Genomic DNA, 12,088 nt, shown 5'->3' on the forward strand with positions numbered 1-12,088 from the left:
CTCGGCCTCAAACTCGGTCGAGCATTGTCAAACCCGCCCATCGGGATGTGGATATCTTGGACCATGCCGGATCATGCCAGGACGTTCATCCGGTGAGAGGATTTGGCTGCTTTGTTGTTGTTGCGGTGGAAACAAGCTGCTCAGTTCTTTTCCTGCTGCTCACCGGTTTGTTGACCGGTTGACTTGGTGGGGTTAGGCCGAGAGATGCGAGGCCGCAGGGTTGTCGTGTGAAGGCAAGTGATTGAAGATCCGGATCCCGAAGAGTGAAGATACATGATTCCCTTATTCATGGAATCGGAGTACGTAGGTTTGATGAGTCGAGGGATGGTCTGGAGCCTGGGAGGATGGCGAGGCGGGTTGGATGGGCTAGACAGATGGTATCGGGACATTTGGTGGCTATGGCCCAGTTACGAAAAGATGGATGGGTGTGTAGTCTCGATGAAGTGAATGAGCCTTCATGACAAGTTGCACTGCGTTAGGATGTCCACCCGCGATGAGATATGCGATAAGAGTTTCTTCGGAAGGCCGTCATTTGGTAGTCATATTGTATTACTCCATGCTTGCCTTCACTCACTCAATTGAATCAGTACAACTAAGTCTCACAAACTCCGAGCACTCATGGAAGCTCACTAATGGAGGATTGTATGCTTAAAACCTCTCACTTACGTGGTGCGAGTCATCAGGTCGGGTTGAGATTTCACGAAAGACTATGAGGGCTCACAGAATGGAACGGTCCCACGTGTATTCGCGATCTTCGCGTTCCTGGTGACTTTCAACTATACCTACTCATTATGAGAATTGCCCGTGTTTTGGTTCCCGAAGGCAAGTTATGAGAGCTTGCTGTGGCATCACGAAACCAGTTTTATGGAAGCGCTTCCTTGGTCGTGGGGAAGCAGACGTTGCCTTGTAGTACATGTCTTGAATGTCTTGGTCCATACGTGATTACAAGACAGGACCCGACCCGAGTTAGCGGCGAATCATCGACTTCTAGAGAGCTTTGGTCACCACCACGAGACTGACAGACGTATGTGCATAAGTGATGGTGTTGCTATCAGTGAACTGTCACCAGATCAGCCCTAGGCCACCTTTCACAGCACAGCGGGGACAGCTGGAGTGGCTGTGTCAGGCAGCTGTTTGCTGGCTGATGATCGGATGACAGCGATGCCGCAGCGCCTTGTGCATGCAGATCGGGAGTTATGTCAGGTAGGCACAGATGTGTGGATGTACATACGATCCTGTCAGGGGCAAACTCTCTTCAACGGAGGAGAGCTTAGTCAGTTAGCACCGTTCACGTACCTGCGTGCTTCATTAATGCTCCTCCCCCGTATATAGTAGGTAGTAGATGGAGCGGGAGGACACGCAGGCAATATTGCAACGTTGAGCCGAGCTTATCCCCCCAAGAAGCTCGCATGTGCGTAGACGGACGGACGATCGACTCGACAGTGGCCGAATCGGCAGAACGTTGAGCGCACGCGCCCTGAGTCAGTCACTGTCACGGTGGTATTTCACAGTCGGGTTCCTGACTTTCGGCGATGCACGGCACAGGCACAAAATCCCCCCTCCCCAGCGTTGTGGCAGTGGGCCGCCAAGGGTCCAGAGGGCTCAATCTCTCTTTGTGACCATGTTGTGTGCTTTGTCATGGGATCTTGGTGGGGTGGGCTGTCGTGGGAATTTCCCACCACGAGGTCCCCTCTGGTGGATTCGTGAGGTTGTGTGAGTGGGAATTGCGCATTGAAAATCTCCGGGTCCTTCCCACCCGACAGCCGACAGTCAGCCGGCGGAAAAGGGGTGTTTGTCCGCAAGACGCAAGCCATTTCTATGGGTCATTTCGCGTCCTTCTCCAACAATAGCGCTGAGGTTTGAGACAGGCCTCGGTGGCTCATGGTTGATTGGGAACCCATATTGCTGAGCTTGAGACACGGCCCACATGATGGGCTGAAGTGAAGGGTGGCGGCCTGGTGGCGGACCGTTGGCTGACGATTTGGTGGTTTCCCGATGGCACAGGCTGGTGCATGGCTGACGGGATTGCTGCCCAGAGTGAAGGAACCCATGGAGAAGACGGCGGTTGTCCGTCGCATCGGCACCACCACACTTTTCTGGGAAGTACGTCGGCCAATGACCGTCAAGCATGTTGGTCTTGGCATCTAAGAAAGCCGGCCGTCCGATTCTTAATTGGGGATGTGGGCCGGCGGGCCCACTCTGCTCCGCCTGCTCCGGCGCTGGCTGCCAGTCGCCCGCCCACAAGACAGGCACATGGACGCAGCCATTGACGCACTTCTGTCAAAGACCGCTGACCCAGGCCGTCCACGTTTGGAGCCAGAGCTTGGCCTTCAATCCTCCTCCCGCCTTTGACCGTTTATTCTTCCCGCTCGTTTGGTTCCCTTGTCAATCTTCCTTTTTTCCTCTTCCACACAACCCATCCTAACCTCGACGCTCGTTCCCTTCCTGCTGTGACTACCCGACGCCTCTGCGTGTGTGGCGTTAAACAAACTCGAGACAACGACTCATCGCTAGCTGAACGCCAAATGCGTCTGGCTGATTTCGGAGACGCTCGTTGATTGGCATTGTCCGCGGGGGGGGCTGTCGCTCGTTTTGGATCGATCGGATTACGAATGCCCAGAACTTCATTTCGCTGGTGGACAGACTTCCAAGGAACAACAATCTGCGAGAGACGCCTGTTTCCCCAGAGTTGACGACGACATTGCACAATTCGATTTCTTTGCAGACTCTCCTCGACACACGCACAACCCAACAGTAGTGAGCGACATTGAAAAAGAATTGCAAACTCTGCTTCGGACGACGAATCGCCGAAATTGCGAGTGACACGTCCGACCGAGCGTTCCGAATACGGGAAACTCGCGAGAAGAAAGACACCTCCCATCACGTCGTCTTGAGTTTGCCGGATCTCGACTGCTCCTCACAACGTTTCTTTGTTCAACCCTCGACTCGGCCACTTTTGGAACAACGCTGGACTGTCGCTGGGCAGTGTCGTCATCGCTCAACCTGCGGACATAATTTGGGACGAGCCGATCTTTGTTTGAGTCCTCCCCTCGCAAACAATCCACCACCGACCGACATCTCCGAGGCTTAACTTCGAGTTGCGACGTCGATAATTTTGCAGCACGCCTGCCCTGCATTTAAATCTTGCATCTCTCCGGCTCGCAGCTGTGATCAAGCTGTGTAGCCTCAAGCCCCTTTCACAATGGGTATGTGTACTCCGTAGTGCCCACGGAACGCAGCAGCAGCCGTGCGTTCTCGAATCCCCCATACCGCATTCCGCGCATCTTCACATTCTCCCTTGCAGAATAAAACAAAGTTTAATGACACATGTTAACGGCCCGCTCCCGAAACAGACATAACTCTCTTCCCCATAGACTCTCTTCCCTCGTGCGTCACATCATGCGGGCCGCTCTACGACGTCAACGGTGGCTGCGTTCCGCCCGAGAAACCGGTATCTGAGGATCCGAGAGTTTATGGGAAATGTTTCTGCGATGATTCCCGTCTGGAACCATTCAAAACGGGCACGGCGGGAGTTTGCGACCAGGCGTGTCAGGATCCCAACGACTTGGCTCAAATTCAGGGTTGGTACGTTGCTTATTGCAACGAGATCAACGCGCCCGAGTCCACGCCCACCCCGACTAAGACAGCAGCTCCGCAAAGCGGCGGAGGAGGAGGCACTTGGTGAGTATTTTGTCTCTCGCCCACCAGTCGTTTCAATCCCAGCCGTGCTAACCTCGCAACCCCAGGATTGAGACTCACTACCAATGGGTCATCTTCCTCGTCGTCATGGTTGTCGCCATCGTTGGCATCTGGGTTGGCGCTTGCGTTTGGCGCCGGCGGTACCTGCGTAAGAAGGACCGCGCCTATGCTTTGGGATCCAACCTCGCCCGCGCAACCGAATCGGGTCGCATCGTACCTCTCGACAGCACCGCCTCTATCCACGTCCCGCGCTCGGGATTTTTCGCCCCGGCTCCGATTAGCTCTGCCGCCGTGTATGGAGAGAAAGACTCGAGATCCAAGATGAAGTGGCCCCTCGGGAGTCGTTGATTTTTGTCGATTGAGTGATTGCGCGGGGTCTTTTCATCCAATATCTTGATCTCGGATGACACACTACACCCGACGTAACCATCCTCGCTACCACGACGATCGCACATATACGCATTCGTATATATTTAGTTTTTCCCCCCGACAGGGCCACGCGATCCCGCGGGTTCTAAGATTTTCCTCTCGACTTTTCTTTTAGCTACGTATTCCAGTTGGAAGGAGACATATCACATTATGCTAGGGTTTTCCTTCAAAATACTACGGGTGGATGGGCATTGGGTATGGGCAACGCGACATGGAACTCTATCATTTCCTTTGGTTAGACCTGGAATTAGGTGGCTCGGCGCGGAACTGGCGTTTCTTCTGGAAGGTACTTGGTATTTTTACAGTCAGTAAATGGCATATACGGTTAGTATGATTGGGGGATTGAGATGTGGATAGGGGTTGGCTGTGTTTTGTTGTTCATTCATCCGCCTGCTCTCTTGCAGTACTCTATTTTTCAACTTCCCTGTAGCGAAATTCAGAAATGGAGCCGCTTCCCTGGTAATTGTGTCCCGTGACAGTATGATCTGTTTGGATGGGCTGAGTGAGAAGGTGACCCTCTCCAGCATCGTGTGGTGTTGTGTTGCTTTCGCCTCAGGTAGGAGATTCGCTGGCGGGATGTCGCCCAAGCCAATGTATGTACCCTTAGTAACCTTGTTTTGCCCATTGAGCCTTGCCGTTGCTTCTGCTCCATTTTTCCTACGTTATCTTCCATATCTACATCTGGATCACAATACACATGGATTAATACGTCAACCAGGAAATACTTCCTGCCAGGTAGTTGCCCAGGACAGCAGGACAGACGTAAGTTGCGTGGGTTTCCCGATGGTAGCCTGAGGTGGGGTATTAAGGTCTAATTCTGGCACCCCATGCCAACAACCATTGAACCCCTTGTGGTGTAGTTGGCTATCACGTTCGGCTGTAATTGGATGATTTCAAACCGAAAGGTCACCGGCTCGATTCCGGTCGAGGGGACTTCTTTTTGAACCTTTTTCGTTTTGGATTTACGTTTCTTTTCATTTGCCTTGCCCTTATGATCTCAGTGAGGCTTCGGAAATTTTCTTTTTTGCTTTGAAGCACAATGCATTGTTCCCTTCCTCCTGGCAGTTGACCTGATCTCAGGGTCTTTGACAACGCAAGCAAGAACACCGAGTATTCTTCAAGGCCCCCAAACATCGCCAGGACAACACCCAATCTCTCAGGCCTTGGAGACACAAACCACAATATGAAAAGGTCTATCATTGGATTCATTTGCCAGACCATGCAGCAGAAGCAACGGGTAGACCGCGATAGTATGAGAACTACCAAAAACTAGCATCGAGATCGGTCCAATCCAACCCCCTTCAAGTAAGTATGCCAACAGACGATACAAAACTACCTCAGCGGCAGCTCCTGCTCCCCAAGCTTCGCCTGTTCCTCCGCGGCGTCCATGTAGAGGTCAATCAGGCATCCGGAAGACCAAGCCTGGGAGGGACACTGTTACAGCCTCTTTGTTAGCAACCTCTTCCTACAAAATAACCAGGGCAATATCAATCAAGAATGATGAGAGAGGGAAATACTCACAGAATCATGGCACACCTCGCCCCCCTTCTGCGTCAGCTCCGTCAACCCCGCCCACGGGCTCGTGACGATCATGTCCTTGCACCCCTTCAACCGCCTCGTCACCTGCTGGAACGCCTCGGTCCTGCTCTCGGCCACCGCCTGCACCGCATCCTCATCCTTCTCGTCTCCTCTGCTGCCGCGACGCATGAGATCAAACTTCAACAGCGCCCTGAGGAAAAACCCCGTCGGCCACACCCACTCCGGGCCCTGGTGGTAGTTCCTCCCCTTGCTGGTGGCAAAATCGTCCGAGTCCTCGCTGTTGCGGTAATACGGTCTGTAGTTCAGATCGGCCGGGTCGAGCGTCGCCATGCCTACCGGTCCGCGGAGGACGCGGTCGGCGACGCACAGCGCGTGCATGGCGTGCTCCGGATCAAACAGCGCGGGCGCGACCGTCATGGCGATGGGGAAGTTGCAGCGCAGCTGATAGTCCTCGTATTCCTTGCCCGAGCGGTAGAGGTCCTTGTAGATGCCGCGGCGGTTGACGACGGAGGGGTTGACGTCGTAGTTGGCGTCTTCGGCCGGGGAGAGGGGGACGTAGAAGCACCGTTCGAAGTTGGCCTTGATCAGGTCCGCCCAAGAGCGGAGAGTGATTTGCTCTCCGTCTTCTTTGCGGACGCTGCCGGGTTGGTATTTCCCTTCCTCGTGCAGCCGCGCGACCCAGTCGAGAGCGCTGTACAGCAGCCCGATGATCTCGACGGCCGCGCCGTCGCGCGGGGTTCCCGGCACGCCCTTGTTCCCGGCGCGCTCGCTCTCGCCCATCTTGTCCATCCACGTGCCGCAATTGTGCTGGTTGCCGCCAAACACGAAGCCGTTGGCCCAGTCGACGAAGATGTGCTGGTTGAAGCCGGCGTCGGTCATCTGGCTGTCGAGCCCCGGGCCCGCGTTGGCCTCGCGGAAGGTGATTCCCTCGGCGTGCCGCTGCAGGATCTCGTGGATGATTTCCCGCAGGGAGCTCTCTTTGCTGTAGGCGCGCGGGTCGTCAAAGGGGAACCAGGTGTCGTCGTAGGGCAGGAAGCGGCGTTTGACTTTTTCGTCGAGAAAGGCGAGCCCGTCGGGCGCCAGGCGCGTGTAGTCCTGGACGCACTGGAGGAAGAACCAGACCGAGTCACGGGCGTTGTAGCGCGGGTTGGCGCCGCTGCTGAGGAGGTTGGGGATCTGCCCGTGCTTGAGCACGCTCGCGAAGGCGCGGATGTGCTCCTTGGCCTCGTCGAACCGGCCGGTGCCCAGGTACAGGCCGCGCATGGCGATGAAGACGTCGCGCCCCCAGCAGCGGGCCCAATCGGTGGCGAAGTGCGGCAGCCCCGCGGCGAGCGAAGGCACCAGGCGGTTTGGGTACAGCGATGCCGACTTGACCAGCCCGGTCTGCTGCACGCTGACGAGCGCCAGGCTCTTCACGAACCACTGCCCCTGGCGGATGTTGCTGCTCATCAGCGAGATGGCTCGCTCCGTGGCGGCCGTGTACGCGGTGCGGAGGACCAGCCCGAAGTAGCGAGGCAAGAGGAAGCTGGGGATCCCGCGGATGGCGTCGAATCGTTCACGCAACCAAAGAGCGGGCTTGGCCAAACGGGCGTATTCGGGCTTTTGGGAGGCGCGTTCCAGCCTGCCGATGATATAATCGAGCGCCCACTGGCCGTCGCGCAAGTTCTGGCACAGGGGGTGACCGAGGTTGTTGTCGCGAATGATGTCCTTGAGCACGCTCCACCATCCCTGGAGGCCGGCGTATACAAGCTTCCCGTAGCCCGGGATGTCATAGACGCCGTCCTGGCCGTTGCTGGCGTCGCGTTCCTCTGGCTCACACTTGTACAGCAGGAAGTTGAGATCAATCAGGTCCAGTTGTTCCATGGCGGCCTTGGCGCCCGACGTGACGAAGGTGTCCAAGCCGGACGAATGCTCAGCAGCCGGAATCCATGTCTCAAACAGAGCAATACTGCCCGGCGGGAAGGCTTCCCGAACCGTGATGATGGTATCGTTGCTCTTGACCTCGATGCGGATGCCGGGCAGGGCGACGAGACGGCTCGGCAGCCCGCGGAGATACCTCGTGTCGCTGAGCACCTCCTCGACGGCCTCCTTGCTGGCATCCACTTCCAACATCCAGCTGCCGAGGTGCTTGACCTTGGTGCCCGTCAGGCGGACAGGGCTAAAGTCGCCGTTGCCGTTGCCGTAGCCGGGGAAGGCCGTGTGGGCGATCAGGAAGTACCCTTTGCGCGAGACGGGGTGGACGCGGTGGACCGTGATGTACTGGTCCTCGTGGTGGATGTGCGTCTCGTCGTAGCCGTCCATGCCCATGAGCGTGTGGAGCTGGTTCAGCAGCTTCTTGACCCCGGCGATGCCGCCGTGCCCTTCGCCGACGCGCACGGGGTGCTTGGACGCCTCGGATGTGTAGAGCCTTGTCTCATTGACAAGGTCGACCAGCCTGGGGTAAATCTCATCATAGCCCATGACGCTGCCCGTGGCGCTGGCACACATGGAAACGAGCGCGGCATTCGGCAGCGTGTCGCGGGCATCCCTCTTTTGGGCGGGGACCTCGTTGTCGTGGGTGCAGTCCATAAACAGTGCCTGGACCGGCACGGGCTTGATGCGGCGAATGATCTCGCGGGTGCAGGGGCCGACGCCGTTCGTCCCATGTCCATCCCCGTTGGCAGCCGGGAGGTGGCTTCGCACCTCAGTGCTGATCTCGTCCACCTCGAAGCTCCCGATCGGACGGCCGCCGTGGCGGTGGACCAGACGGCTCAGCTCGCCCGTGCTCCACGCCTGCATGGCTTCGCGGATCAAGGCGCTGAGCCCGAGGCGCTTCACAAAGATATAGTCCGTCTCCTCGGAGCCGGTGAACAGTTCAGCAACGACATAGAGGTTCGGCCGGACGCGGCGAGCCTCGTCAAGCATGTGCTCCGCCACATGGAGAGGTGTCGAGTGGCAATTATCGATGCGGAAGCCCGCAAAGTACTTGGCCAGCATGCGAGTATACTTGGACATGTGGTCCCAGAGCCAGGGGCTGTCTTCCGGGCCCTTGCCGTAGCGCAGCTTGACGCAGTCGCCCCAGACGATGACCTCGCGGCGGAGATAGACGCGCGACGACGGGCCGGCGTTGTCGACGAGCGCGTTCCCGCCCCAGACCCAGCCGTTGTTGACGAGCACCAAGTCCTCCTTCTTGTGCTTGGCCGTGACTTCGTTCCGCGGCAAGCGGGTGAAGTAGGTCTCGATCAGGGGATTCTTGCGGTTGATGGGCCCCAGCTTGGGCCCGTGCTCGTCGAGACGGGTGTACTTGATGCGGTTGAAGAGCTGCTGGAGGATGTCGTCCACCTCGGCGTCGTATTCCTTGTAGAGGGGAACGTTGACGATGTCCAAGATCTCGACCATTCTGGTGCGGGCTGCAGCCTGGTCGGCGGTGGGACCGTGCTCGCCAGCATACCGGCCGAAGAGAGCCGCAAGGAGCCCGGCACCGACGTTGGGTCTGATCCGCCTCCGGAACCGCTCCCCGAGACGGTCCATGCCTTCCAAGCCGTGCTCCATCAGCCACTTTGCCTGCTCCTCGGGCGAAAGGGAGCGCAGGCCATCAGGGCCGTCCGAGGGCATAGACCCCTTAGGGAACTCGATGCTCCCAACGACCCAGGACTCGACAGCAGCCTCGGCGTCGCCCTCGACGTCGATGACGTAGTACTCCCAGAGACGGATGCCGTTGATCGCCTCCTTCTTAATCGCCTCCATGATCTTTTCGAGGTCCTCGATCGACTTGAGCTCGGTCGGCAGACCTAATTCCTCCAGGCGGAAACCCAGCTCCAGCAGCTTGGTGTCGAGAAGGTAGGCCGACTCAAGCCAGGGCGCGGTGGTCAGGTTGTAGCCGGCCTCGGGATGCTCCTGCAGCCATTGCGTGTTGTGTGCGGTGTGGTTGAGAACAATGTCGGTCAAGCTGAGCAGCGAGTGTTTCTTCTCGAGGCTCTCGACCATGGCCTGGATGTCCTTCTCGCCCCCCGGGAAGCATTCCGGGTCCCACGAAAGCTGGTCGTACAAACTGTACGGGGAATTGGAGGCGCCGCGGGTCTGGAGCGGGGTGAAGTGCACCATGTTGTACCCGCGATCGCTGATGCCCTTGAGATGGCGTTCCCAGTCGCGGGGGTATTTGCCCATGAATTTGCTGATGATGGAGAAGACGGAAAGGGCGGGAAGTGGGAGAATCCGGCCGTCCAAGGTCAGGCGCGGGGCCACGTCTATATAGTACCATGGTGTCTGCTTCGTTTTCGGGGCTCCGTCGGAAGAGGGGGCAAGGTGGCTGGCGAGATCGGGAAGCTCGGCGTATGTTGTGTAGAAGGCATAGGCGCCCGATTCGTAGATGGGGATGGAGATCTCGATGGTGCGATTGAAGTCAGGAACCAGCCTAGAATCGGCGAGTGGTTAGCCCATATCGTTGTCAATGCTGGCTGTTGGTACGGACACCCCCTTACTTAAATTCGCGGAACCTGTCCCGTCGGAACTCGACCCCTTTCTCCGGGATGTTCACCCATAAACTGCCATGGCGACAGATGCTCGACGTGCCTTCGATAGCGAAGCGGATGGTAATTGGGTCATGGGAGGTGGGCGCAATGTAAATGTACTCGCCGGCCACCTGCGGCGAGCCGTCGTCGTTCAGGGGCAGCAGGTAGACGTCGTTGGACACCATTGTTCTTGGAGCCATGTTGAGGCGAGGGAATGGGGAGATGGAGCTCCTCTAGAGGGTCCGCTTCCAGTTTTTAATCGAGGCAGCTAGTCGCCAATGACGTCCAATCGCTAAGCTAGGTATCAATGATCAATATATCACTGGTGAATATTGTCCTGGGACCAGTCGAGGAGCTGCACGTTTTTGTTTCTTGTGCGTTGGGTTTCAACGGCGCTTTTGATCGCCCAGGCACCAGATCAGACACGGGCACAGACACGTAGATCTGGCGATCCTCAACATGAAGGATTGAATGAGACGTGGCGGCTAATAAACGCGCCGATGGTGGAGATGGCAGATGGATAGCTGTCAGCGGGATTCGAACGGTGGGGATGAGCTGAAGGAGAGCAGCAAGGATAAAGGTTGATGATCTAGATCAGGTAGTTCGATAGCTTTCAGGGGATTTTCAACAAGCAATCGAGAAACGGAATCAAAGGTGACGCCAAATTTTCCAGGAACAACAAGACGGAAGAGGGACACCACCCCCGTAGCATCCGGGCACCTCATTCGGACCTGACAAGGCGGGCACAGTGGCAACTTACTCAACAACCCGATCTCACCGGACCTGTAGAAAGAAGCAAGGTTTGATGCTGCAGCACAGGTTGCCGGTCGCTTGTGCCCAACGCTGCCGGCAGGTTGGTGGTTCCTTGGTTGCACAGTCGGGTGGGACGAGCTTGATAGGACTGACGGACCTGAACCTGGGAGCACAAGTTGGATCCAGTTCTCTGTGCCGCTCGATGGATGGGCCTGGACCTCGAGGTCTCTCAAGTTCTACTTGGTAGCAGATGAGGGGCACAACCCGATCGGGGGCCTGGACAGTGATGTCATCAGCGGGGCATGCCAGCGGTGTGTGGGCACCCAACAAGCGAAACTTGGAACAGGGCGGTCAAACTGTCAGGGGGGCTTGACAGGACCCCGACAGGGGGGGGGGGGGAGGTTAACTGCAGTACTGTGAACAGGGGCATGTGAAGCCTCATGACATGGACGCCACATCCAAGCATCGTCACCTTGCCACATACACTTCTCGACCAGATATTGCCTTGGTGTTGAGGATCTCGTCGGCCGTGCACTATGGAAAATGGAGCGTTCGAAGTCCCGATTGATCTTGTAGATGGGACACTTATGGGTTTGAAGATGTCAGTCATCATGTCGCATTTTCGCGTGCACGGAGTACTTGAGGTGGAAATGTCTTCAGTCCGCATCCGAAAACGGAAGTTTGTTTGTCTTCACAATCCAGGGGCACCAACTCATCAAAACATCATCATACCTCGTTTCACTAGGCATGAATCCCAAATCACTCGGCGCTCGTCCAATGGCAAAAATCAAGTCAGTTGGGAAAACAAGCCGAGCTAGGAAACGTGCACAGCCCGGTTGTGTTTAGATTCCTCTCTCCAGTGGTGGCAGCAGACTTTGGAAGATGATGTGAGAATAGTATAAGAAATGGAGCTTGAGAAGAATGACGACCATGATCGACAACCTCGATGCGGGAGAAGGGTGGAAAGAAAAAAAAAGACAAAAAGCTCACCACCCAGCCCTACCCCCGCGCCGGTCGAGTAGAAGTGGAATGGTTACGAAAAACCCCGGTGGTTTTTGCGCCGACACGACTGGGGGTCGAACCCAGAACGTTTTCGATTTACGACGTGGGCGTGCCTGGCGAATCTAGGTGCCTCCTCTCAATACCGCTCGACCACACTCGGGTGTGGCCATTGAGAG

The 12,088-nt window shown here is 56.7% G+C and overlaps 4 protein-coding genes and 1 non-coding gene across 5 annotated transcripts; 3 read left to right on the forward strand and 2 right to left on the reverse strand.

The window, feature by feature from the left end:
• Positions 1 to 2,481: 2,481 nt before the first annotated feature.
• Positions 2,482 to 3,137, reverse strand: VTJ04DRAFT_3414 (uncharacterized protein; the record flags this gene model as incomplete). The annotated part of the gene is made up of 2 exons (XM_069361312.1): positions 2,482 to 2,644; positions 2,701 to 3,137. 2 exons carry the CDS (start codon positions 3,135 to 3,137, stop codon positions 2,482 to 2,484), a joined length of 600 nt encoding a protein of 199 aa, XP_069221935.1.
• A 65-nt stretch (positions 3,138 to 3,202) lies between these two features.
• On the forward strand, positions 3,203 to 4,047 carry VTJ04DRAFT_3415 (uncharacterized protein; the record flags this gene model as incomplete). The annotated part of the gene is made up of 3 exons (XM_069361313.1): positions 3,203 to 3,206; positions 3,354 to 3,681; positions 3,747 to 4,047. The coding sequence occupies 3 exons, from the start codon at positions 3,203 to 3,205 to the stop codon at positions 4,045 to 4,047; spliced, it is 633 nt and encodes a 210-aa protein (XP_069221936.1).
• A 55-nt stretch (positions 4,048 to 4,102) lies between these two features.
• Positions 4,103 to 4,462, forward strand: VTJ04DRAFT_3416 (uncharacterized protein; the record flags this gene model as incomplete). Its single annotated transcript, XM_069361314.1, has 2 exons — positions 4,103 to 4,210; positions 4,286 to 4,462. 2 exons carry the CDS (start codon positions 4,103 to 4,105, stop codon positions 4,460 to 4,462), a joined length of 285 nt encoding a protein of 94 aa, XP_069221937.1.
• A 511-nt stretch (positions 4,463 to 4,973) lies between these two features.
• Positions 4,974 to 5,061, forward strand: VTJ04DRAFT_t28. Its single transcript has one exon. It is a non-coding gene; the product is annotated as a tRNA-Tyr (tRNA).
• A 399-nt stretch (positions 5,062 to 5,460) lies between these two features.
• On the reverse strand, positions 5,461 to 10,357 carry VTJ04DRAFT_3417 (uncharacterized protein; the record flags this gene model as incomplete). The annotated part of the gene is made up of 3 exons (XM_069361315.1): positions 5,461 to 5,562; positions 5,650 to 10,060; positions 10,128 to 10,357. The coding sequence occupies 3 exons, from the start codon at positions 10,355 to 10,357 to the stop codon at positions 5,461 to 5,463; spliced, it is 4,743 nt and encodes a 1,580-aa protein (XP_069221938.1).
• Between the last annotated feature and the right edge of the window lie 1,731 nt (positions 10,358 to 12,088).

The sequence above is a fragment of the Mycothermus thermophilus genome, assembly GCF_041956435.1.
Source record: "Mycothermus thermophilus strain CBS 625.91 unplaced genomic scaffold VTJ04scaffold_2, whole genome shotgun sequence".
Taxonomy (NCBI): domain Eukaryota; kingdom Fungi; phylum Ascomycota; class Sordariomycetes; order Sordariales; family Chaetomiaceae; genus Mycothermus; species Mycothermus thermophilus.